The following is a 27,003-nucleotide window of genomic DNA, read 5'->3' as shown; positions in this document are numbered from 1 at the left end:
GAAGAAAAACAAGCTTGACCCCCCCCTCATTTGTACTCTGAACCACCACTGCTCTCAAGACTTGAGAGCGAGAAATCTAAGGGACGGAGGTTAAAGCCAGAAAAACGGAAGTTTCCGAGAATTTAGTGCCCACTACCCCACCCTGAGGGCGGCCACATCCCTGATGATGACTTTTAAGTTCCAGCTGGCGTCCACCTCCCAGTTCATTGTTGAGCTCCGTTCGCCGCAGAACTAACCTGGAAGTCTCTGTAGGGAACAAGAGAGGAGGCGGGGCAGCATCGCCGCGGCAGCCGGCGCCCGCAGCAATCACGCCCTCCAGCAGGCACGCGGGCGCTCGGGGACCGGGTAGGAACCAGGAAACGAAACCGGGAGAGTTTCTCGTCACCGAGGTAGCTCGGAGGTTCCCGTACTTCGCCTGGCGGCGGCATCACTGCGGCGACAGCCACAGGTGGGCGCGCACCGAGCGCGGGAGACGCGCGGGTTCCCGGGCAGGGTGCGGGGCGCTGGGGGGCTGCTGGCGGGGGCCGGGGCACGAGGGCTAGCGGGCTGGGTTTGTGCTGGCTGGGTGAGTGGCGGTCAGGGTCCCGGAGGCCCCAGGGAACTACCCCGGAAGCAGAAGGGCGACTCGCGTGGGACCCCTCTGGCCCGTCATTTGTTTCCTGCCCAGACTTCCTTGCAGGCTTAGCGACCGCTTAGTACTGTTCACCTCTCCGCCGCGCTGAGGAGCCCGGCAAGAGCCTGAGCTGTGGGTATCCGCCACTTACTGGGAGGGGGGGGGACGGGTGGAATTAGAAGGGATGAATAATAGACCCTCTTAGCTGTCGTTTAACACTAAGTATTAATTAGGTGTATGGATGGACCCCCCCCCCCAAACTGTGCTGGCCACCCTAGAACACCAGATGAATTGTAAAGAAAGCGGTGGTTTGCAGCTTAGAGGTTAAAACTTTTAGCTCTGGAGTCCACCTGTCTGATTGAATCCTGCCTCTACTACTTAATTTCCGTGGCCTCAGAATCAGTTTCTTCATCTTCATCCTTGTCTTTGAAATTGTGTAAAGATCCAAAAGGAGTTACAAGCGTTGGAGTGTGATATATATTAGTGTAAAGCTGTTGGAGTTGTGTCTACACTGCCCCAAGTACTCAGTAGGGTTAGCTTTTAATATATTTAATAGTAAAATCCCTGCTTCTCCAAGATTATTATCTGATTCCCATGTGGTTTTATTTATACAGTTATTCCTGGAGGTCCTACAATGGCTACTTCCCAGTTTCACAAACAGGCAGGCCTTGTTTCTCCTAGTTTAGGAATGTGAGAAACATTAGTACAAGTGTCATTTAGTGGAATTGTCAAGGGATTCATGATTTCCTTTTTCATTGTTAAACTTTCTTAACCACAGAACTTTCTCTTAATAGCATGTCCTAGAGTATGGCAACTGTGAGGCTTTGAACACTGAGTAGACACAAGGAATAAAGAATAAATGAAAAGGGAAATGAGCAGATTTCTGCAGTTGGATAGAAAAGTGGGATGTAAAATAAGTGGCTGGATCAGAGACTAAGCACCCTTTCACATTTGTAAGGGAGCTGTTCCTTATGACCAAAAGGAGTGAAATAATACTGTACACACCTTGTTCAGTCAACAAGCACCTGTGAAGTGCCTTGTCCTGTACAAGATAGGCCATCTTCTGGCCTTTGAGAGCATAGAATTCAGGGAGAGAGATATTAAAGGTTACGAACTGTCCCCATACACTTCTCTATCCTAATGTCTGATGATCTCTTCCTCTCTTTTTTCTGTAATCCATAAAGCTTTCATTTCCTTAAGTGAGTAAAGTTCCTTCTAGCCACAGGACTTCTACTGTTCTCTGTCTATAATGCCTCACTTTTCCCCAAGCCCACCCATGGCCTGGTTGATTTTAGACTTCCTTTGGCTCTCAGATTCAAAGGAAGTTAGGGACATAGAATTCTGTCACTGTCTTTAGAGCAGTAACGTTTTGCTAAAATAATGCAGAACATATATCCACATCTTGGGACTCAGAAAAATGTTAACTGCCTTGTTCTTAAACAATTAAGAAGCAAATATGAATAAATAATTCAAATCTAGTTTATGCCTAGTTTATAAGCATAGTAGTCTTAGATCTTCCAAATTAGGGATGCTTCCCTTGGATTCCAGATTGTACATTAATATTTTTTAAAGCAATAAGATAGAAATTTCAGGACTCCAAGATATGGGTCAAGGATTTCACTGTAGTATGAGTTATGGAGCCATGACTGATGGCACTTGCATTGTTTCTCTTCCCTGATGGAAGAGGTTTATAATTTTCAAATAGCCCAGAGCAGCAGTGGGTCTTATGGTGTCTGATAGAATTATTTTACCATAGATACACTTACATAACTATAGTATATGATGCACTAATCTCCTCAGAAACTCTCATTTAACAGAATTAGGAAGAAGTGTTTAGTAATCAGATTATAATTTGAAGTTATATATTTGTCCTGAGGTGATTAAGATTCCAGTGGTACAATATATTTGACTTCCTTAGAAACTTTTATGTCTTTTAGTACAAGATGAATACAGTGTTCTTTTTCTTGGAAGTTTTTCAAGGATTTGTTTCTTAGTAAGGGTAGTGGGGACATTATTTAAAAGTTATTGTGTTAATTAACTAATTAATTAATTCACCCAGGACTCAGCTTAGTCGTTTCCAAAACTGAGTGACATTACCTCTTTTTAATAGACCCTTAAGTTTGAGAAAATCAAAAGCAAACAAGAGTGGACAGGGTGACATGATGAGTATCATCCTTATTCCACAAGTTCTTTATTTTACCTGGCACACATACAGCTACAACTTGTCACTTAACATTTTGTAACTGAACTTATGATAACCATTTTTCATGCTTGAGATACTGTGTAATTGCAAAAATTCTAAAACCTACAGCATAGTGTGGACCCAGATTTTGTTCTATAGTAGTTTTGCCATCAGGGACTCATTTTCACAAATCTGTAGTTTAAGACTCAAAATAATGTAACCAAGTAGGAAAGAAAAGAACAGATACAGACAAATAAGTTCTGCTTTAGAGTCTATTATTTTCCTTTCCTTGGATCTCTGGATAGGAGGTTTTGCCTTGTGTTAATTGTAATTAGCAGGCAGAAAGGGGATTGGGATTTTAAGTGGAGAGATCAGGGGGAATCAAGGAACTGGAAGGTAGAAGTACTGAGTGCATTGTGTTGTATTATTATTATTATTATTATTATTATTATTATTATTATTATTTTCTGTAGAAATAACCAAACACAAAATTTTGGTTGTATTGTTGTGATGCTACAACTGTGACAACCCTTGAGAGTGGGTTCTCTGGCTAAAAGTGTATCTTGAAACATAGAACAAAGGGTCAGGCCTTTTCAAATTTACTATTCAAGTTGGGCAGAAAGTATCCACAGAACTTGGAATCCAGAGATACTTGCAGTACTGTAATCTGATAGCTAACCAGTCCTGGTGAAGCATGTTTAGAGCCCAACCCTAAGGCTGGGTGCTAGATCACACATTTCTTTTGTGTAGATTGGAAGGCTCCAGTTTTTGAGTTTAACTTGGATGCAATATGAGATCCTAAGATCATAGTGTTTTCCTTTTGGCTTTCTGCCTTATAAGACCCTCTCCCCACAAAGATTTGTAGAAAATGTCCACCATCCTGGGGTGACCCACAACTTCTTAAGTTGTACTCAGAACCACATCAGTGGGGAATGGGATCAAGACCAAAGGGTTCAAATGACCATTCTGGTAGACGAGATGAATAGACGAATATCTTATGTGTAAGTTTAGTTTCAGAATATCTTGTTTCAACTGTCATATTTGACCTATAAATTTTGTAAACAATGTAATAATATCAGGTCTTCTTTTTCAGAACTTTTCTAAATCATGGAAAAACAAAGTAAGTAATTTAGGTGTTTACTTTCATTTTATAATGTTAAATCTGTTGTTAATATGTTCTTTGTCTAATGTTTTATACAGTTTCTGAAAAGATATAATTTGTTTTGTTTTGTTTATGCTTTAGAACCCAGAGTCTAGTTCATTGTTTTGACCTAGAAACAAAGTACACATATATCCACTACCACTAATTTTTCCTGTAAAAATATTTTAAAAAACCTTAGGTAAGCCTAAGGAATTTTAGTCTTACTGGGAAATATGTTATATAATTTACACTATCTTCCATCTAGATCAGTTTTTGCCTTTTTATGTGCATTTTATATGCATTAACATTCAATTCAAATTAACAGATAATAGATTTAATATATCAGTCTATTGTAATAAAATCTTCTTATATATCCTTGCTCTGTGTTTCATAACAGACACATGTGGGCAGGTTTAAATAAATAACAATCATTATGTTATGGCTTTTTACTATCAAGGAAATTCTAGGGGCACCTGGGTGGCTCAGTCAGTTAAACAGCCAACTCTGGATTTCAGCTCAGCTCATGATCTCAGGGTCATGGGATCAAGCTCCGCGTGGGGGAAAGTATGAAAAACAAAATCCTGCTTTGTGAGAAGGTTTATATTCTGTTTATTTTTGTTTAGCTACCAAAGAGACGTTTATCTTTCACCACAATGTCAACCTTGCTAGATATATTAAAAACTCTGTAGGACTAGAAACCCCAGCTTTCCTTCATGAAGTTTTTTTTCTTCTCTTAATGTTTGCTATATTAATTTAATTTTACTTACAAAACTCAAGGCTTTTTAAATGTAAATTGATACAGTATTACACTGCCATATCTGCTGCAGCATTAGGATGCTTTAGATCATTTTAGAAGCATTCTTTTGGCCAAGGTCATAGTCACCTTTTAACTCTTCATCTATGTAATTGTGTGTGTGTTTAAGTGTGCATAATAGGAATAAAATGTATGTATGTATATATGTAAATATATATAGAAGTAAAAATAAAATTTCTTTATGATAACATGACAGCCCCATGATATCTATAAGTTATTTTAAGTTCCATTTCCCAAATGCAGAAATCCATTCATCAGTCATATTCCCTTTGGTCTACTTGACCTCTTCCCCATTTGCTTGTTTTCCCTTTATATGAATTTCTGCTCCTAGATATGTATATATATTTACTTTTGTTCAAACAATGTTACCTATTAAGAGGTGCCAAAATGTGACATATAATTCAAGAGTAGATCTGTTAGTCACACTTGCAGTGTGTTTTCTTGAGATCTGGTAAGTGTGATCTCACTCGGGTTGGGAGTGGGGACTGTGGGCAGGGCCTTGAGAGCTAGAGAACTAGGAGGTAGGCCAACCCTTGAAGCCAACAAACAAGGGAATGGTTGGGATGGAAAGACCTGCAGTATTTCAGAGATCTATAATAAATCGGGTTATATTCCACTATCTGTCCAGGGAAAAGCCCTGATGGAAGTAGAGGATTCTTTGTTACCTGAATTTTGCACAGTCTCCATGGAGTCCATTCTACTAAAGTTATTATGAAGCCAATTGAATGGAGAAGGGTGGCTCACAATCCAGCTTTCCTACTGAAACCATATGAGTTGAGTGGTCTTTGAAGACCTATGGTAAAGAAGGATATAGGAAATATATCAGATTGAAAGTTTGACTTACTTTTTCTCCTATATTAATGCCATGCCCTCATCATTTGGTTAGAAACTATTTTGAATTTATAGTTAGCAAGCCATAATGAAACATGGTATAAGTGTAGTGTCCAATAGACCATAAGTTGCATGAAGACAGAGGCAGTATCGCCTCAGAGGTCAACTCAGAGGCTGTACAGGAGGTGCTCAACAAATATTTCTTGTCTGATTGGGGTCACTACTAAATAAGTGACTAGAAAACACAAATATGAAGAATGATTAAAAATTCTCAACATAGTTTAATATGTTAGTTTTTTGTAATTCAGTCAGTTATGATTTTCATAGGTCATAATCCGTCAAATATTTGGAATTTTCTGTGGTTCAGCCTTATTGGGGGAGTTGCAGAATAAGCGTAAAAAGGATATTTAAACACTAAAATGTATGCATTATTTTACATAATTAAAAAATAATTCTTGTAGCAGTAATTTATTTTTTTTTATTTTTTTTTATAGCAGGTTTCTTTTTTTTTTTTTTTTAAGATTTTATTTATTTATTTGTCAGGGACAGAGGGAGAGAGAGCGAGCGAGCACAGGCAGACAGAGAGGCAGGCAGAGGCAGAGGGAGAAGCAGGTTCCCTGCCGAGCAAGGAGCCTGATATGGGACTTGATCCCAGGACACTGGGATCATGACCTGAGCCGAAGGCAGCCGCTTAACCAACTGAGCCACCCAGGCGTCCCAACAGTAATTTAGATATCTTTGAAATCATCCATAATCTTTCCATTATGATCCCTACATCTTTCTTCAGTGTCTGCATGTGGTTTTAAAACACTGTTTTCCTACTACTAATGGAATCAAAATATGGACGTGAACATTCATCAGGCATATCTGAGAACCAGAAATTCAGCCCCAGCAACTCAGCCATCTCATTTTATCAAAAAAGGAATTTGTTTGAAACAGGATTCTACTGCAAATTAAATCTGATAGCAAGCATAGCTTGTTGTAGTTAAGTGAAGAATTCACTTTATCAATTTTAGTACAGCACAGGATCATATAAATGAAAATTGCCTAAGGACAATATATTTTTCTTTCTGACATATATTTTATTAAAGAAGGTATATGTTTTACCTCTCCCTAAATTGTAGATGGGCAAATGAGGGCTCCTTATCCAGGAACAAATTTACCACCTGGACATCCCCCTGAATATCCTTCAGCAGCATTCCAAAGTAAGACACTTGTTTAAAGAATAAAAACCCCAGGGGCGCCTGGGTGGCTCAGTGGGTTAAGCCTCTGCCTTCAACTCAGGTCATGATCCCTGGTCCTGGGATGGAGCCCTGCATTGGGTTCTCTGCTCAGCAGGGAGCCTGCCTCCTCCTCTCTCTCTGCCTGCCTCTCTGCCTACTTGTGATCTCTATCTGTCAAATAAATAAATAAAATCTTAAAAAAAAAAGAATAAAAACCCCATATTTTTCAATTACTGATACTCCCCAAAGCATGTATATATCTATGTGTCTATCTCTGTATGTATATTTTAGTAGTGTCTTTTACTAAAAGTGCAATAATAAAATTGGCAGCCTAGTTCTTGATCATTTTGCTTGACTATGTAGTATCATAAATATCATCAAAGTAATTTTTACATATACAGGATAGTAAAGATATAGAGTTAATAAAAAATAGAGAGGTTACATTTAGCAAATAAAGTCTGCACATAAATTAAACCCCAAAATACACATTTTAAGTGAGAGATTTAATTGATTCTTCATTTGTTCTGAAAATTTTCATCATGTAATCACATTTAGGAGATTTATCCTTGGGTATTTTTGAGTCAGATATTAGTTGAGAGTACTTGTGTACAGTGAGAGTCACAGAAAAGAACTTAAAGCTGGAAGCTGTAAGTAATAAAAATGCAGCTGCATGGGGATAATTCTCGTTTTCATCTCATAACATATGAAAGCTTTGCTTTTGTACACATCTTGAATCATGCTTTTCACCTAAAAAAAGCAGTTGAATCATATCACTCCATACTAGGAAGTACATTTTTCCCTTTGAACCAACAAATAGAAGACTTCAGAGATTCTTGTTTAGACAAATACAGTTATCAAAATTATTAAAACTTTACTAAATGGCAAAGATCATGGTGCACCCAAATTTGCAAGTAGTCTGACTACTACTATCTTGAGAGACCATCCTGGGGATTTAGGATCAAAAGGGATCATGTTTGGGCAGAAGGGTGTATCTCCTTTGTTTTCTACTCTGAGCAAATAAATCTGCTTGGGAATTAAATGGCCTTTTTAATTGTCTAGCCAGAAATTTCCCAGTAGGGCCTGGATCTCATCCAGATGTTTGCAGTTTTAAGAATGGGAGCTAGAAAATCTCTAAGATATAGTTCTCAAGGGTGCCTGCACTTAAGTTGTACATGGAAGTTCTTAAAAACACTCTACCAGTGAACTATCCCAGGAAAATTAAAGCAGAAGCTCAGGTAGTGGGACCCAGGGTTAGTAATTTCTTTAATTCCCCAGGTAATTCTAATGTGCAGCCAGGGCTGAGAACCACTGCTCTAAATTCTTATATGGCGATTGTTTGAAGAATTATTAGCAAGCTGCAGTATGTATCCAAGGTACTTAGAGAATGATTTAATCCACCCCACAGCTAATTAAAAGTAGGTGATACATAATTAAATTCAGTTATAATCAGACAAGAGTTTGTAAGAAAAATAGCTTAACTTTATTCCTCAAGTCCTAAGGCCACATATAGTGCCGGTCTTAATATGACAATGATGCTAACAGTAGTAATGGTTTAAAATTGAGAGCTCACTGTGTGTAATGTGGAGTAACTCATTTAATTCTCAACCTTATAAACTTGTTATTAATCACCCCCCTTATGCAGGTGGGGAAAAGATATAGAGAGGCTGTCTCAGCCTTCAAGTTCTGGCTTCTATACTTCATAGTTGTGCAGTGGTTCAAACAAGTTGTTAAACCTCTAAGCCTTAGTTCTTCTCTATAAACTGGGTCTAATATTTTCCAACTCAGTTTTGTTCGGAGATTGAATGAAAGTATATGTAAAACACCTATTACAAAGATTTACAAATAATGAGTGATTTAATATTAGTTGACTATTGTACTAATAATATGTTAAATCAATTGGACTTCATACAAATGAAAATATTACCCAAATTTCAGGTAATTCTGTATGCTTAATTCATTGATTTGGGAAATAATCAGCTATCCTCTCCAAGAATCTCAAGAAGATTGAAATAATGTTAATAATGTAACCTATTAACTCATGTATCCCCATTTGGTTTGCCTGTGGTCTAATCTTTGCACTGTAGCCAGTGATCTTTAAAAATGCTTATCTGTTCATTTTACGGACTGTATTCAATGTGTACATCATTGGCTTGTTGCTTTTTTTAAATTAACATTTAATGTATTATTAGCCTCAGGGTACAGGTCTGCGAATCGTCAGGCCTACACACTTCACACACTCACCATAGCACATATCATCCCCAGTGTCCATAACCCAACCACTTTCTCCCTCCCCCTGCCCCAACCCTCAGTTTGTTTTGTGAGATTAAGAGTCTCTTATGGTTTATCTCCCCCACGTTGCCTTTCAAATTCCTCATATGTGCAAGTTGGTGCTTGTTGTTGCTTTTATGATAGAGGCCAAAATGCTTAATTTGGTTCACTAGACCTGAGGGGCTCCCCTGCCTTCTCTTTGACTGTCTCTTAAGCCCGACTCTCTGCTATTCAAACCAACATGGCTTTTTACAGATGTGTTACTATCCCAGGGCTTCTCTGTGAAACCTTTTTCCCTGTGCCCCTGATCTACTCAACTCCTTTGTATCCTTTAGATCTCAGCTGAAAGGCAGTCCTCAGGGATGATGTCCCAACTCCTTCCTTTTCTCTCTCCCCATCCCAACACTTTGTTTTGGCATATATAGTCATAAAAATCTGGTCCCTTCTTTCAAGGAGCTTGCCTTCGACTCTCATTAATCAATTGATCATACTGGTCTTATGGATCTCTAGAGTAAAGGATAAATATAAGGTTATCTTCCCCTTAGGCAATGAGGACAGGGATTTCATCTGCATTTCTCATTTTAAATCCCAGTGCTCAGCATTCCTAAAAACTTTGTAAGATATAAATGAGATTATGGAACTCACTTGTCTGTTTAAAATCCTCAAAGTCCTGTCAGTCACACTTGGAATAAAATCGAAACTTCTTATGAATGGGCTTTCTAGATGAACTGCTCCTATTTCTTCACTGACAACAGATTCTATTCTTCCTCTTCTTTATGATGTTTCTCTCTTTCTCAAACATCCCAAATTCATTCTTAAAGTCTAAGATTTTTGCGTTTGGTTTTCCTTCCTCTTGAACCTTTCTCTTTTTTTTTTTTCTCTTTTCTTTGTCTTTATACAAAGCTTTTCCTTTCTCATATTCTAGATCTCAACAGACCTTTTTTTTTTTTTTTCCTATCTAAAGTAACTGGTTGGTACCTTTCCCTCTCCACCATGCATTTTCTCTATGAGTTCCATCTGAAATCTTTTTTAAAAATAATTTTAAAAATAATTTATTTTTGTTTTCCCAAAAGTTGCCTATAATCATCCTGAGGATGGGTTACCTTGTTGATAGCTGTGTCCACTGATTCTAGAAGAAAGCCAGTCACATTGTAGACCATTGGTAAATATTTATTTATTCTAAGAAGGAATAAACTATAAAAACTATATTTAAAAAGTACTAATATGAGATTTAGTCTCTCTTCTAAATCTTTTTGTAATGGTGTATTTTGCTATCAATGATTTTTTAAAAGCATTTATAAATTATTTATTATAAATAAATTTTTTAAAAGTATTTATAAATTGCCTGTTGTAACTTTTTACCTTCCTTGGTGCTCAAATTGTATTTTTTTAGAGTGCTGAGAGCAGTAAATTTTGAAATTTAAATTTGTAATCTATCATAATGGATTTTTTTTCACGTAGGAGGTCTTAGGATAGGAATGTAATGTGGGTTTAAAGTTCAGGCCAGTTGTTAACCCAGATAAGCACCTGGACAATACTGGAAGTAACAACATGTTTTTACCTCTATACCAGAGTTTCTCTACAGCAGCACTATAATATTTTGGGATTTACAATTCTTTATTTTCAGGGTACTGTTCTGGTATTTCAGGAAATATTTAGCATCATCACTGGCCTCTGTCTACCAGATACCAGTATCACCCTGTGTTCCAGCCAAAACAACCAAAAGTGTCTCCAGACTTTGCCAGATATTCCCTGAGGGGCAAAACCACCCTTAGTTCTTTACATAAGGGAGGTACTATTTCCACAACTCCAGAATTATCATATTTCTATAAAGTGCTTTGGTTTTAGAAATGCAAACTTAAAGCCTTTATTTTGGGCCTTTGACACAATGCCATCTCTCTTTTCTATTAAGGCATTCCAGAATCTTTTTGTAGGTGACTCTAGATCGTTGTTGATTTTCATCACTTTTTTAGGTTTCAAGACTATTTCAACTGAGTTTTGAACAGTGAATAAGGCTTGGGCCAACTCTATTCACAGTCCCGAGCCCTATGGGAGGGGATATGAAACCACAAATATCTCATTGAAAAATTGATAGAAGATAAAAATAAAAACTTTAAGCTTCATAGAAACAGGATTTCTGGGCTGAAATTTCAGTTGAGTAATCCCCAAAGAATTCATGTTTCATTTTCTGTGCAGTTATAAATTATTTCATCTGTTTATATTTCAGGACATCCAGAGCACACTGGCTACCCTGGCCCCCAGCCTGGCTACCCTGGCCCCCAGCCTGGCTTCCCTGGCCCCCAGCCTGGCTATCCTGGCCCCCAGCCTGGCTACCCTGGCCCCCAACCTGGCTATCCTGGCCCCCAGCCTGGTTATCCTGGCCCCCAGCCTGGTTACCCTGGCCCCAAGGCTGGCTACCCTGGCCCCCAGGCTGGCTACTCAATTCCACCAGCTGGTTATTCAGGTGCTGGCCAGGTAGGCTTTCCTGTCCAACACCAGCCAGTGTACAGTCAGCCAGGTGGACCTGCAGGGGTACCATGGATGCCAGCACCACCACCTCCAATAGATTGTCCACCTGGATTGGAATATTTAAGTCAGGTAATTTCAAATAAATGAAACACTCATAAAAAATAAAACCGTACTTATAGTTTACTTAATGAAATTAAGAAATGACTAATTCACAGAAATCTGAAATGGTAAAACATTTTATACTAACAAGTTACGATACTTCTTCCAAGTGAAGTTTGCTTTTAAAGCAAAATGCAAATGTCCTAAGAAATTGTGTTTTCTTTGAATTTTTACTATAATCTGTGGTAATGGCCAATAACAAAATTTTATTAAGCACTATTTCCAGATTTTGTTCCTAAGTATAACACATGTATTGACTTATTTAATCCTTTTAGAAGCTTTATGATATATAGGTGCTATAATTATCATCATTTTACAGAAGAGGAAACTGAGGTCCAGAGAAGTTGTATAATTGACTTGGAGACAAAACACTAAGGAAGTGGGAATGGCTTCTTACTTCTGGAACCTTGGTGCTGGATCTCAGTATCTTTAATCTCAGCACCAAGTAACTTTCTGGAAGGTGAAAATAAACATTAAATTTGGTGTTGAGTGTCAATAAGTGATATCAAAAGCAAAGAATTAATATTTTGTTTACAACATGATATACTTTTTATTATAAGTAATAAAACTGTATTTTATAATGCTTTGTTCTTTGGAAGAACCAATTTTATTAATGCCACCAGTAAGAAAAAAAAAATCCTGGATTTTAGTGTACTGCATGATACCATATCCTAGCAATGTGAGGGTTAGTATTTGCCCAGTGTTGGAAATCTGGTAGGTAGAGCAGGAATATGAAATTTTATGTGTCTGATCAATAAACAAATAAATATATTCCTGTGGTAACCAACCAGCTTTCAGCAAATGAATTGGCTCTCTTGTACTCTCTGTACTAATTTCCCACAGTGCACTTGGGCAGCATGTATTGTAAGAACTTTTAGTAGTTCATACATTCTCTGACAAATACCTTGAATAGATTCTTTTTAAAATCAAGGCCTTACAGAATATATAGAGGAAATTAAGTTGATACCAAAAGATGGTATCAAGCACACTTCGAAAAAAAATTTTTTAGATCCAGAAATAAGCTTTTCAAATGGATAGAGTCTTAATATTTCCTACGTCTTTTCAAGAAGGAAATTTAAAAAAAAAAATTGTTAGAGGGATTCTAGTGTGAGTCAATTTTATTTGACCTGAATTTGCCCACATCTTTTAAAAAATTGTATTTATTTATTTGAGAGAGAGAAAGAGATTACAAGTAGGCAGAGAGGCAGGCAGAGAGAGAGGGAGAAGCAGGCACCCTGCCCGGCAGAGAGCCCGATGCGGGGCTCGATCCCAGGACCCTGAGATCATGACCTGGGCCGAATCCACTGAGCCACCCAGATGCCCCACTGAGTTTGCCCACATTAATAGTGAACACATTCAATAGATTGTTTTTCAGTTAAAGATAATATTAACTTTAATTTTATACTTTTTTAAGTATGAAAGTTTAGAAGTAAGGTATTCTATTATTAAATACAGATAAATACTGATAATTGATTATATACATTCCTTAAAATATAAAAGCACTAATATTAATTTGGTTGGTGTAAAAAGCATGGCAATATACTTATAGCTTAATTGTTTGTTTTTGCTGTAATAGATAGATCAGATACTGGTTCATCAGCAAGTTGAGCTTCTGGAAGGTATGTATTCATTGTATTGATGATATTTCTAGAATGAGATATTTATACAGATAAGGGCATATCAGCAACCACAAATGTAACACTTTCACTGATGTGGAAGAGTTAAGTCTGATTATTTATAAATGTCTCCATGATAATGAAATTGTGGTAATTATCAGTAGCTCATTTCTAGTAAAATACTATTACTCTGAGCATCTGTCCTCATGCTACAGACTGTGACTTAGAAGGAAACTGATCAAAACTTACTTTTCTCTGAGTTCTCTCTAGAAATGACTTCAGCTGTTTTCTTCCCAGCCTATGATGATCTTGATATTGACACAGAACCAAATGCACTAGTTCAGTCACCTTAGTCTATTTAAAAAGCAAGTAAACTTCTTCAATTTGGATGAGTATGTTTTGGAGTTCATATGAACCCTGTAAAACCTTTGTTCTGTGGGCTATGGATTGTCACCTTGGGTACAGAACTAATGCAGTGTTGGAGGATGCTGGTCAGCAGGCCTGGAGGCCTACCTTCTTAGAACAGCACTATGGTAATCATAGAGTTATTTTGTTTTATTCTTATTTTTTTGAGTAACTAGAAGGTAACTTAGAGATTGTATAAAACCATTGACCTCATTTTACAGATAAACCAGCTGAAGAATTTTGAGATTAAACTACTTAATTAATGGATAATAGAGTCCATGTTATGAATCAGTTTAATTTTTTTCTCACAAAACATGTGACTGTCAGATGTTGAGGTCAAGGGTGGTTCTTTTAAAGAAAAAGCCCAAAGCCTGTTTGAGCCAGAGCAAAGGTACCTAAGGGAGGTCATGGTGATAGAATATATGAAGAACATCTCTACCTGACTAAAAGTCAGATAGACATTAGGGAGTGTTTTTTGTCCCGTATTTATCTTTTAATCATTCATTATTTTGGTGGCTCTGACATCCCATGACACACATTAACAAGGACTATAGACTAGTGGGACCATTAATTGTTCCTTTCTGGCTCTAAGCAAGGAGACATTTGCAATGTGTGGTTTAGTATGGGAACCCCATTGGTAAGCTATCACATGGGCATCAGCATTTAGCATACCTCTGCCTCCCTTTGAAGAGATAGCCCCCTCTAGAGTACAGAGCTTACTTAGGATGCCAGTGGCCTAGATAACCTATGAGTTGCAGCCTTCGTTGCTAAGGACCTCTTCCCATTGTCTAGTACCCATCTCCCATTTCTGAACAACTACTGCTGAATTAAACAAGGGTGCTCTGGGCCTAATGCGATGTTCTAATTCATCTTCCATTTTCACCTTCCCTTTTTACGTGTATGCATTAAGAATAAGCCTTCTCACTACCTTCCCTCACACAGTGCAAAAACATAAGCCATGAATATTATATATAAAAAAATTTATTTGATAGAATGTTTCATAGAGTATAAACATAGCAACCATCCTACATTCTCCTACATAACTGAATATATGGAAATTATACCAAGCAAGTGGATATTTTCTGCATACACCTAGCATAACTAAGACCATCTACAGCATTGCACCATCCCTCAGCAGCAGTCTGACTTTCAGACATGAGTCTACAGAATTAGAAAGATATATGAGTTGTTTTCTTTTCCATGGCTCACACAGGGACTCTTAATTTCTCTATGCCTTAAAACCTTTTCCTTCTTCTTTCCCTTTCCCATTTATCCTCCATCTAGATCATCTTTAAACACCTTTTCTTTTCTTTCTCCCTGTGTTACTTGAAGTATCATCTAAAAATGGCATAACTACACATTATAGTATCTTAGGATAGATTCAATATTCTTTTAGCATAATGGTCATAATGATTCCCCTTTTATGTTTGTAGTCTTAACAGGTTTTGAAACTAATAACAAATATGAAATTAAGAACAGCTTTGGACAGAGGATTTACTTTGCAGCAGAGGATACGGATTTCTGCACCCGAAATTGCTGTGGGGCTTCTAGGCCATTTACCATGAGAATTCTTGATAATATGGGCCGAGAGGTTATAACTCTGGAGAGACCACTAAAGTGTGACAGCTGTTGTTTCCCTTGCTGCCTTCAGGAGGTCAGTGAGCAATTACCAGGGTCATATGTAAAGTAGTTCAGCAAGAATTTTTACCCTTTCATTGGATTATGTAGTCAAATGAGATTTAAAGGAAAATTGGTCCATAAGCTCTCAGTGTAAATTATCCAAGAAAGGCAGTGAAAAACAATGAACAGTTAGCCCCATGGCCATGAGTAGTGTGTCGCATGTGGTTGAGATCAGAAATCTCAGAGACAGGCTTTCTTGATCTTCATGGAGAGCTGAGAAGGTAGGGCACCTTGGTCAAATCCATTACCTACAATGAACATGAAGAGCCTGGCCAAAGCCAGAACAGTGATACCATAGAGAATATCCTAGAGTATCTTGTATGTGTTCATCTCACAATGTGGGCCAACCTCACAGAAGGGCCTTCTCTGAAAAATTTCAAAGCCTGTTTTTTTATATATCTATAAAAATTATGAATGTATTTGAGCCCCCATAAGAGGTATACGGTAGTTATGAATACCTTTAACTCCATAAAGACCAGGTATCCATTTTATTTACTTGGGAGCCCACTAATATAGAATGTGGATCTCAGAGGAGATGCTGGGGCACAGAGAGTTTATAGGGAAGTTGATTTTTGCATCTATCTCCATTGGCCTGAAACCAGCCCTGTTGGGGCCACTCAGTCATTCCAGAGAGGGAGCTGTGCGAGCATGACAGACACAGTTACAAACACATGAATATTTGAAATCTAATACTGTACATATTTTAAAAAGATAACTGAAGTTGTTCATGCTGAATTATTTATTTTCCATATCATTTAGGTTATATATAGTAATATTCATCAAGGAATATCTGAGGAAAAACTAAGAGTTTCATTGAATGTGCTCTATAACATAAAGCGTATATTAACATATAATGCACTATTGTAAAAAAGACCACACTCAGGCACTTTCAAGGTCACCTAGCTAAGTAGCAGAGCCAGGGTTCCAGGCTTCATTTTCTTTCCATTTTGGCACCATTGCTACTTATATTTAAAAATTGCCCCACTGTTCTGAGCTGTGTTCCTGCATCTAAACACTGTTTTTTAAAAAGTTTAAGAAAAGAGTTCCTTAACAATTTAGACATTTTTATAAATATGGAGAATAATGTACAAAGGCGAGTGGAACAAAGCTTAAGAGTGGAAACGATGCATGCAACCTGCCCAAGTTTTTACCTCATTTTTCTTCTTTGAGGTTGGAAATCTGATACAAGTTAATTCACCTCTCTGTGCCTCAGTTACTTTCTCTATAATATGGATAATAGTACCAACCTTGTAGGGATGTGTTAGAAATTAAGTGGTGCTTAAAACAGTGTCTTACACTTCAAAAGTATTCAATAAATGAGTGATTACTAGACATTATAATTATTATGTTTATATATATTCTTTTGCTTTTGTAGATAGCAATCCATGCTCCTCCTGGTGTACCTATAGGTTATGTTATTCAGAACTGGCATCCATGCCTGCCCAGGTTTACAGTTCAAAATGAGAGGAGAGAGGATGTACTAAAAATTACTGGTCCATGTGTTCTATGCAGCTGTTGTGCAGATGTTGATTTTGAGGTAAGAGATGTGATAATGTTTATAGGTCTTGATTTCCTCATAAAGGGTAATATAATTTGGGAGGATGTTACAAATAAAATAAATGTGTGTGTCCTGATATTTCAAGAAGAAGACAGTGTGCTTATATATTTAACTTTGGTCAGAAAGGTGGTTAATACTGTGATCAAGCATCAGTGTTGATTATACTAAATGGAAAAAAAGAAGCAGAGCTTTGTAGTCAGATAAACAAATAGATATAAGCAAAACATCCAACATTTGAACATGGTGGTGTCTATATGGATGCTCCGTATATTATCCATTTAAAATAAAATGTGAACCTCATCATCTAAGTCTGATTGCCAAAGCATATGAATCTTTCCCTAATCTGAAATACAGGCTGCCAGTGCTCTAGATCCTCTTCAGAAGTTCTGACATCTTTGAGTTCCACAAAAAGCTCACTAACGCAAAGAGAGTTTTAAGAAAGATAGTGGAACATATACTTCCCAGTTATGCCTCTCTTTATCCTTGTGTTAAATTGATCACTGTAGGGGCGCCTGGATGGCTCAGTGGGTTAAATCCTCTGCCTTTGGCTCAGGTCATGATCCCAGGGTCCTGGGATCGAGCCCCACATTGGGCTCTCTCTCTCCCTCTCTCTCTCTGCCTGCCTCTCTGCCAACTTGTGATCTCTGTCTGCCAAATAAATAAATAAAATGTTTTTTTTTAAATTTGATCACTGTAAACCATAATTTATCTGTGTATTTATGACGTGAAGGAGTTTCATTACAGCAATTTTTCCATAGATGGCCTAGTCTTGTAGCCCAGATTATTTAGTTGCAAATATTTAAAAATAGGGAGATTTTATAACTTAATATTAATCCCATGATTCTCTTGGAAAAATCATAAAATATGTTAAGCTGGACGACCATTTGTACAAAAAGGGGCAAAAATCTAAAACCGAGCAGGGCTGCCTTATAAGATGTATGCAATCTGACACTGTCCCCTGACTTCCTACAGTTTTCCACTCTCCAGCTCCATTCTTTATATTATCTTCCTGGCTTCTCTAATCATATGATTTTCAAGTCCTTTGTTAGACCCTGGTTGTATAAAAATGACTTCTTCCCCTCAGTGACTTCAGAGTCAAATGAGAGAGACAGGCACTTCTAAGAAAACATGTGATATAATAGAAACTTTATAAAGACTCTTACAAAGGCATATACATAGTGTAAGGGGGGAATTGAGGGGATATATGATAAGCATGTGCAAAGACCTTATAGTTTTTGTATAATAATAGTTCTCTATGTAGGGGTTATCATTCCTATGAAAGAGCCAGAGGACTGAGAGGTAATTGTTCTTTGAGGGAATATTAATAGAATTTTTGCTGACATAGACTTTATTTGTAGAAAATGAGTGAAAATACTGGTGCAACAAGTGAAATTGGATTGTGAAACTTTTATATATAATGCTAAGGAATTTAGAAATCTCCCAGCAACCCTTCTCAGTGGATGCCTTAAAGCATCCATTATATATAATGAATTAACTAGTCTCCTGTGCATCTAGAATGGTTCTAACTAGGTAGCATCTTTGAGAGAATTGAGAATGTAGTCCCTTGAATCATTTTCTGTAGGCTAGGTATAATGAAAAGTTTGAAATCAGGAATTATCAGTAAGGAACCACAGTGGAACATGAACTCCATCATAGTATTAATGGTATGGAAAGAAAGTAGAGAAGAATGGCCTGAACACAGCAAGAGCAGGAGCCATTCTAAAGGGAGAACTAATTCAGAGACATTTCATAAGTATACCAAATAGAACTGATTCATGGCTTTGATGTCAACTGAGCATGAAAGAAAATTTGGAGATGATTCTGATTCATGTTGTTCTAATATCTGATGTTTAAGAAGCTCAATTGAGGGCACCTGGGTGGCTCAGTAGGTTAAGTAACCAACTCTTGATTTGGCCTCAGGTCATGATCTCAGGGTTGTGAGACTGACAGATGGAGCCTGGGGATGGAGCCTGCTTAAGGTTCTCTCTCTCCATCTCCCTTTGCCAGCAACTGCCCACCCCCAATCTCTCAATCCCAATCTCTCTCTCTCTCTCAAAAAAAAAAGAAAAAAAAAAAAAAAAAAAACAGCAGCTGAATGGATAATGATGCCATTAGCCAGGTTAACAATCTTGGAGAAGAAACAGTTAATTTGTGAGAACCTCATAATTTGTATTTCAGTTATGTTGGGTTTTTGGTATGTAGAAAAAAAGTTTGGGATGTTTTCAGCATATAGATGGTAGTTGAAGCCATGAGATTCTCCGAAGGGTGAGTAGAAGAAAGACAAGCAGACTTTTTATCCCATGGAGGCAATAAGGGAATTTGTTTCCTTCCAAGACTTTTGGTAGGGGGAAAAAAACCCATGAAACTGCTAATACATTATAGTTCCCTCTATGTATCTGAAGTCAATTCATACCACTCTTATGGATGAGGAACATCATAACATAGAAATTGATCCTGAGTGGTGATACAGATGACATAATTGAATGCAAAAGCACACTAGAAGGAGATTGCCAAAGACTGATCACCAAAACACTCTCTGTTCCTATAGAAAAAGCTGATATTCACATGAAAAGATAAAAAATTACATAATGTTCTAAGAATTAATTCACCACCAACAAACTGCATATAATAGAACAGTCTGCAATCAATTATATAAGAAATATCTAAATAAACATTAAAGAGGCTAAAGAATCAGCAAAAAAGTTCATAAGGAGAAAATGAGACTATTATAAAAAAGGACAGGAGGATCTGAAAACAAACCAGATAGAAATTCCAGAAATAAGGAACATTCATTGATGAAATCTCATTGGGAGGGTGGAGCTGAAACCTTGCATTGGGTTGAGCTGAAAATTAGATACAGGTGAAGAGGGAAATAATGAACTGGATGATCTATATGAGGAAAATAAATGGGAGAGTGGGAAAAGATAAATTTGAAAGGATCAAAAAAATTTAAAGGAATGTGAAAACTAGAATAAACTACTCTTCATGTGCCAAAGAGGAGTCACGGAAAAAGAGAATACAGAGAATGTGCCAAAATAATATTCAAAGGGATAAATGAATAAAAATCATGCAGACTTGATGCATGGTTTCTCAGACTCAAAAAGTACAAGGAGTTCTGAGTAAGAAGAAGGAATGACACCCAGATACAACTTGAACTGCAAACTTCAATCTAAAAAGGAAATCTAAAATCAGCAAGTGGGAGGGGGAAGGTTATCTCTAATATGTAATTCCCTGACTGTTAGGAATTATGAACAATTTATCCTAAGTTTACTGGCTACTTTTGTTTGTGGTCTTTGAATTGCATATTCATATCCATTGTCTGTATTTTTATTAGATTGTTTATTTTTATCTTGTCAATTTATAAATGTAATTTGTATGTAAATATAATTTGTATGTTGAAGATATCAACCCTGTCCTCTGATCTGCAAATAGTTTCCACAAATCTACCCTTTGTGGAACTTACATATTTATGTATGTGTATGTATATATGTGTGTGTGTATACACACACATATATATATCATATATAGGCACATATATCTATTTAATATCTTGCCATTCTTCTGTCTTGATTATGAAGTTACCCCCAACTTTATATTTTATTTACTCATTTTTTAATCTTTTTTATATTTAAATCTTTAACTTACCAGGAATTTTACTTATAGAAGATAGGATCAAACATCTTTTTCCTTCAGATGGCTAGACAGCTCTGTCATCACAATTTATTAAGTGAAGTATTCATTCCTTAATGAATTGCAATACTATACATTAATTTCCATAATGGGGTGCCTGGGTGGCTCAGTGTGTTAAAGCCTCTATCTTTGGCTCAGGTCATGATCCCAATGTCCTGGGATCGAGCCCTGCGTCAGGCTCTCTGCTCAGCAGGGAGCCTGGCTTCTTCCTCTCTCTCTCTGCCTGCCTCCCCCCCCCTACTTGAGATCTCTGTCAAATAAATAAATAAATTCCCATAAATGATAGGATCTATTTTAGATTTTTGTTTCATTGATCTAATTATCTGTTCTTACAACAGTGCCTTATGATTCAATTATGGCAACTTAATTATGTATTCTATATTAAGTCATAGCCAAAGAGCCACTTATTAGTCTTCTTTATTGTGTTTTTTTGCTGCTATCAGATTTTTCCTTTCCTGTGAATATCAAGGCAATTTTTCAGAAGTTAGAATCCTATTAGTATTGTATTAAATCTGTATACCATTTTTAAAAATTAACATTTTTATGAGGCTAAACCTCTCATCCCAGAAATGTTATGCCTTTTTATTCATTCATATCTAATTTTATATTCTTCATAAGATATGGGTTTCTTTACATAGAACTTCTTTTTTTGTTAAAAATTTCCTAAGTAATTTAGAGGCATTTTCACTATTAAGAAGAAATAGAGATATGTTAAGTACTTATTCTTATTGAAAAAGGCTATTTATTTGTTTACCTTCTATCCAGTCTTCTGACTGGACTAAGTATTTAACTGAAGAAACATTTTTGCTCATTTATACTTAATTTTTCTATTTAAAAATTACAGAGCAAAGTGAAATCATTTTAACTGTTCTCATGTTTATTTACCAATTAGCTCATTTTCTTTTCTAGTCTATTCTAGCAGCAAAACTGAATAGTAATGCCAATTGTGAGAATACCTACCAAGTTGATGACTTCAGTTGAAATAGCAGCAATGTTTCACAATTTAGAAAGACATTGGCTATTATTTTTCATGTTGTGTTTCTAGTCCTATTTTACCTAGAGCAGGAATTAGCAAAAAAAAAAAAAAATTTTTTTAAGATAAGATAGAAAACATTTTAGACTTTATGGGCCATATGGTCATTGTGTGCAACTCTTCAAATCGGTCATTGTAGCATGAAGATAGTTATAGACAATATATAATACAGCATATAACTGTGTCCTAATATGACTTTTTTACAAAAAAGCGGGTAGGCTAGATTTGGCCCACTGATCATTGTTTGCTGACCCTTGTTGTAGATTTTTACTTAGAATTGATACCTAACTGTCTAAAAGCAGGGTATCACAATGGTCATGAGTATAGACTCTGGAACAGAGTGCCTGGGTTTGAAATCCTTCCCACAACTTCTTATCTGTGTGAACTTAGACAAATTATTTAAACTCTTCTTGCCTCAGTTTTCTATATGAAAACTGTGTTTAATAATAGTACTATTTTGAAGTCAATCAGAGAAAGACAATTATATGATCTCTCTGATATGAGGAATTTGAGAGGCAGAATTGGGGGTTTGGGGAGTAGGGAAGGAAAAAATGAAACAAGATGGGATCGGGAGGGAGACAAACCATAAGAGACTCTTAATCTTACAAAACAGACCGAGGGTTGGTGGGGGTAGGGGAGGAGGGAGAGGGTGGTTGGGTTATGGACATTGGGGAAGGTATGTGCTATGGTGAGTGCTGTGAAGTGTGTAAGCCTGATGATTCACAGACCTGTACCCCTGGGGCAAATAATATATTATATGTCAATAAAAATAATAAAAAATAGTACATATTTTGTAAAGATATTGTGAGGGGAAAAAAATCACCTAATACTTATAAAGCATTTATATGTTATGCATATGCTAAATGTTGTATAAATGCTTAATTAGCAAATAAATAAAATACATTTTCAGCATTCTTTTGACACTTAACCTAGGTTCTATGTGCTAATGTTCTATTTGAATTTTTTGCATTTATATTATAAGATGAGCCTATAGATTTTTTTTAGAATACCACTATCAGTTCTCAGTATATATGTATAGGTATATAATATTAGTTTATTATTTCTAGAAGTTACAATCATTTTATTGTATAGATTTTCCATTCTCAAATACCTAGAATTTAGCTAAAAATTATCTAATCCTATTTACTTTTCAGTTATAAATCATTATCCACATTTCTGAGCCTTTTCATAAAAAGTTATATGTTCTACTTACATAAATTTTAGTAAATTTTTAAATTTCTTCCTATTGGAATTAAAAGGAGAAAAGTCAATATTGGTTAAATCTAGTGGTAGGATTATGGTGGCTTATAAATTATCTTTTGTATATTTGTATATAAATATATATATATTTGTATATTTGTATATAAAAACACTTCTGAAATTAATAATGACTAAATTTAAAAATAAATATAAGGTTTTATTACTAGCTTCAAATGCTAATGACAGCTATTTATGTATAAAACACAGGTATGCAGAGGCACCTGGGTGGTGCAGTAGGTTAAGTATCTGACTCTTGGTTTCAGCTCAAGTCATGATCTCAGGGTCCTGAGATCCAGCCCCATGTCAGGCTGCCTGCTCAGTGTGGAGTCTGCTTGAGATTCTCTCTCCCTCAACCCCTCCTGCTCATGCTCTCTCTTTTGAATAAATAAATAAATCTTTAAAAACAAACAAACAAAAAACACAGGTATGCAAGAGGAATTTGTTTTATTCTGTTTAGCCACAATAATGTTGCATAACAAATAACCCCTAAAACTCAGTAGGTTAAAACTACAGGTATTTATTCTCATGCTAATGAATATGCAGGTCAGTTGTGTCTCAGGGAGTATACCCAGGCTCAGCTAGATGGCTCTGATTTGGAATGTAAGTTGCCCTCAGGTCTACTCCAGGTATATTCATTCTGGAGCTGTAGCAAATGCAGCTACCTGGATCCTGTGTTTCTAGTGGCTGATCACTGGAGAACAAGAGCCAGGGCAAACAACTTAACCATGTTTAAGGCCTTTGCTCATGTCACATCTACTAACATTCCATTAGTCAGGCAAGTCATATGGGCAACTCTGTCAGTGTACAGGGACATATTCTGGGCTTACAATTGGTGGGGGAGGGTAGTGCATGAATATTTGCTGAACAATAATCTATGCTATCACAGTCATATTAGAAGTTTATTTCAGATTTGTAAAGAACCCATCAACCCAAGCCAAAATAAAATGAGTCAGCTGTTTTTAGTTTCCCACGTTTTTTAACAGATTTTATTTATTTATTTGACTGAGAGAGACAGCACAAGGAGGGGGGAGCAACAGAGGGAGAGGGAGAAGCAGACTCCCCGCTGAGCAGGGAGCCTAATGCTGGACTCCCATCTGAGGACCCCTGGGATCATGGCCTAAGCCAAAGGCAGACACTTAACTGACTGAGCCACCCAGGGCACCTAGTTTCCCCATATTTATTTTGCTGTTCTCAACCTGAGCTAGGGCTTCAGTGGGTGTTGCTAGCACTTGTGGTACCTTGTGCACATTTGAAAAGGACTTCTTTTCCTCGTTTGACATAACTCTACATGCAAATACCATGGTAAGTGTGGGTTACATTCATCCCCCCACATACCTACTTGGTGAGTGCATTTGTCCAGCCACGAAATGTTCAACTCTTTATAATGGCCCAGGGCTTCCCTCAGGCAGAATTGTAAAATTAGAAAAATTTTACTTTGGAGCCCTTTTTATCATCCACCCTTCTTCTTTTTGTTGTTCACTGTCTATCCACCCCATTGTTCAGTCTTACCCCAACCCTTGACCTGCAGCATCCCATCAAGTTACTTATTGGTTATTTTCTTTACTCAAAACTGCCAGTCTTCTTTTCCAGGCTCTTTGCATTTCATATTTTCTACAGATGGTGGTAATGAACCCTCCCATCACATTTTTTTTAAGATTTTTATTTATTTATTTGACAGAGATGACAAGTAGGCAGAGGCAGGCAGAGAGAGAGGAGGAAGCAGGCTCCCCGCTGAGCAGAGAGCCGGATGCGGGGCTCGATCCCAGAACCCTGGGATCATGACCTGAGCTGAAGGCAGAGGCTTTAAACCCACTGAGCCACCCAGGTGCCCCAATCCTCCCATCACATTTAAACACTCAGCTTATATAAACTCTCTGTGCTTCTCTTACAGCATGGGGGACTCATTTAGAACCTACCTGATGGTCTTCTAGAAATTTCACCAAAGAAACATTTTGTATTTTTACCTTTTTCTGCTTAAATTTTGTTTTAGATCAACTTATTTATGATTATTTTAACGTAGAACAGAAAATATTAAATAAGCAAAACTACTTTCATGTAAGTTCTCTGCAGCAAAGAAACAGGTTTATTTTTTCATGCATCTGAAAGTAGATACAAGAATCTATATGCATTTAATAGTGATATAATGTTCATAGTTAAGTATTACACATAATTTTGATAGAGTATTTCATTTTATTTCAACTTTTAGTTTGTTACTAGTTTTCTAGAATTCTTTAAGGTTGAATTTTTTTTTTTACTTTAGATTAAATCTCTTGATGAAGAAAATGTGGTTGGCAAGATTTCCAAGCAGTGGACTGGTCTCGTGAGAGAGGCATTTACAGATGCTGATAACTTTGGTATCCAGTTCCCTTTAGACCTTGATGTGAAAATGAAAGCTGTGATGCTCGGTGCATGTTTCCTTATTGTAAGTCTATTCTGCTAATCTTGGGTTTAGATGGTTTCTCTAGTATCATTCTGAAATGACTGAGTAAACTGTACATTTTTAAATGACCTTATGAAATTTATAGGTTTTATTCCAAGGGGCCCATTTAATTCTAGCCCTGAAATTTCATTATTGTCTGGTATTCTGGGTTCGCAGGTAACTAGTTTCTCTAGAGAGTCTATGAAATTTCATATGGTAACAGAAGGACCTCATGTGTTAAGAAGGGGCCCTGGTCTTTGGGGTTTTTATTTAAAAATTGAAGTCAGTGCTGTGAAAAAGAGTTTGAATTTGGACTTGCATGGAATAGACTCAGTCAAACAAGATTTTGCCCAGCTTTCATTATTAAATTAAATCATCTTATACAGGAGTGCAAACTGCAGTAAGAGTAAACATCCCATTGAGCCATTAAATAGAACTGCCATTTGAGAGGAATTATGTGGGATAGTGCAGTGATTCTGAACTTATCTTCACATTTAATCAGCTAGGGAACTTTAAAAAACCCCAAGTATCAGGCTGTACCCCAATTTAACTAAATTAAAGGCTCAGAATTAGAAGTTTGTATAGCTCCCCAGGTGACTATACAGCCAAAATCAAGGGCTCCCAGGACAGAGCAATAGTTTTCAAGCCAAGCTGCTCAATAGAAATACCTGGATAGCTTTCAAACTCCCTGTGTCAAGACTGCATGCAGATAGTGTTGAAAATCTCTGGAGGTGGGACCAAGCCTACAAGCTGTTTAGAACTGTCAGGTGACTCCAATAAACAAGCAGGGTTTGGAGCCACTAGATGAACATCTTAAACAATGACATGGGGATGCAATCCCAAAAAACTAAAAAGTGAGCGAATATACAGAAAAAGAATCCAGTTGCTTCAACAAATAAGTGTCCATAAAATAAAAAGATAAAGAATAATATAAAGAGAGAGAGAGAAACTTAAGAGACCTCAACTTATGCAGTTTGTAGACCATATTTAGATACTGATTTGAACAAATGAATATAAAAAGACATTTAGAAGGAATTCAGAGAAATTTGAACACTAACTGGCTATTTGATGATATTACTAGATTATTATTTTTTAAAAATATGCTAGTGATACTAGGTTTATATAAAAACATAAGAGTACAAATTTTTAGGGGCACACACTGAAGTGTTTCAGTATAAAATGGTATGATACCACAGATTTGCTTTTAAATAATGAGGTTGAGGGCAGGGGGATCTAGGGGATAGAGTGATTAATGAACCAAGATTGGTCAGGTTAATAATTATTAAAGCTTGGTGAGTGGATATTGAGATTTTATTTTGCTACTCTATCTAATTTGGGATAGGGCCGATATTTTCTACATAAAGTTTTAATATAACCACAGTTCGGTTTAAAAACTGTTTTCACTGTTTATTTCATGGGAAAAGTAAAATTAACCTTAGGAAACTGTTTGACCAGACATACACACACCATAACCAAAGGTATGGGGTGTAAAAGGGAGAAAGGACAGTCTGAGGTGTTTGGATAGATGAAAAACAGGGTTGGGAGTTGTGGTGGGGTTATTAGGAAATGACTATGATGTACATTGGGCCTCTTCTAAAGGACTTTTAAAGGTTGGACAACTTCTTGTATATGTGGGGAAGAT

General features: G+C 36.8%; 1 protein-coding gene across 5 annotated transcripts in view; it reads left to right on the top strand.

Moving 5' to 3' along the window:
* The first annotated feature begins 316 nt into the window (after positions 1-316).
* LOC125098434 (phospholipid scramblase 1-like) overlaps positions 317-27,003 on the top strand; it is a 28,522-nt gene continuing 1,835 nt past the window's right edge. Inside the window, exons 1-8 of one of the 5 annotated variants that reach the window (XM_047727262.1) lie at positions 334-448; positions 3,889-3,915; positions 6,706-6,786; positions 11,300-11,670; positions 13,277-13,319; positions 15,155-15,375; positions 16,777-16,938; positions 25,203-25,364. In XM_047727262.1, coding sequence (XP_047583218.1) covers positions 3,903-3,915; positions 6,706-6,786; positions 11,300-11,670; positions 13,277-13,319; positions 15,155-15,375; positions 16,777-16,938; positions 25,203-25,364 — 1,053 coding nt within the window. In that variant the 5' untranslated portion in view covers positions 334-448; positions 3,889-3,902. Of the gene's footprint in view, positions 449-604; positions 746-2,721; positions 2,776-3,888; positions 3,916-6,705; positions 6,787-11,299; positions 11,671-13,276; positions 13,320-15,154; positions 15,376-16,776; positions 16,939-25,202; positions 25,365-27,003 lie in introns of those variants that run through there. The other 4 variants (XM_047727270.1, XM_047727278.1, XM_047727285.1 and 1 more) reach the window with 4 other exon arrangements.

Source organism: Lutra lutra, chromosome 1, assembly GCF_902655055.1.
Source record: "Lutra lutra chromosome 1, mLutLut1.2, whole genome shotgun sequence".
NCBI lineage: Eukaryota > Metazoa > Chordata > Mammalia > Carnivora > Mustelidae > Lutra > Lutra lutra.
The sequence above is the reverse complement of the archived record's forward strand: the minus strand, read 5'-3'. Positions and strand labels throughout refer to the sequence as shown.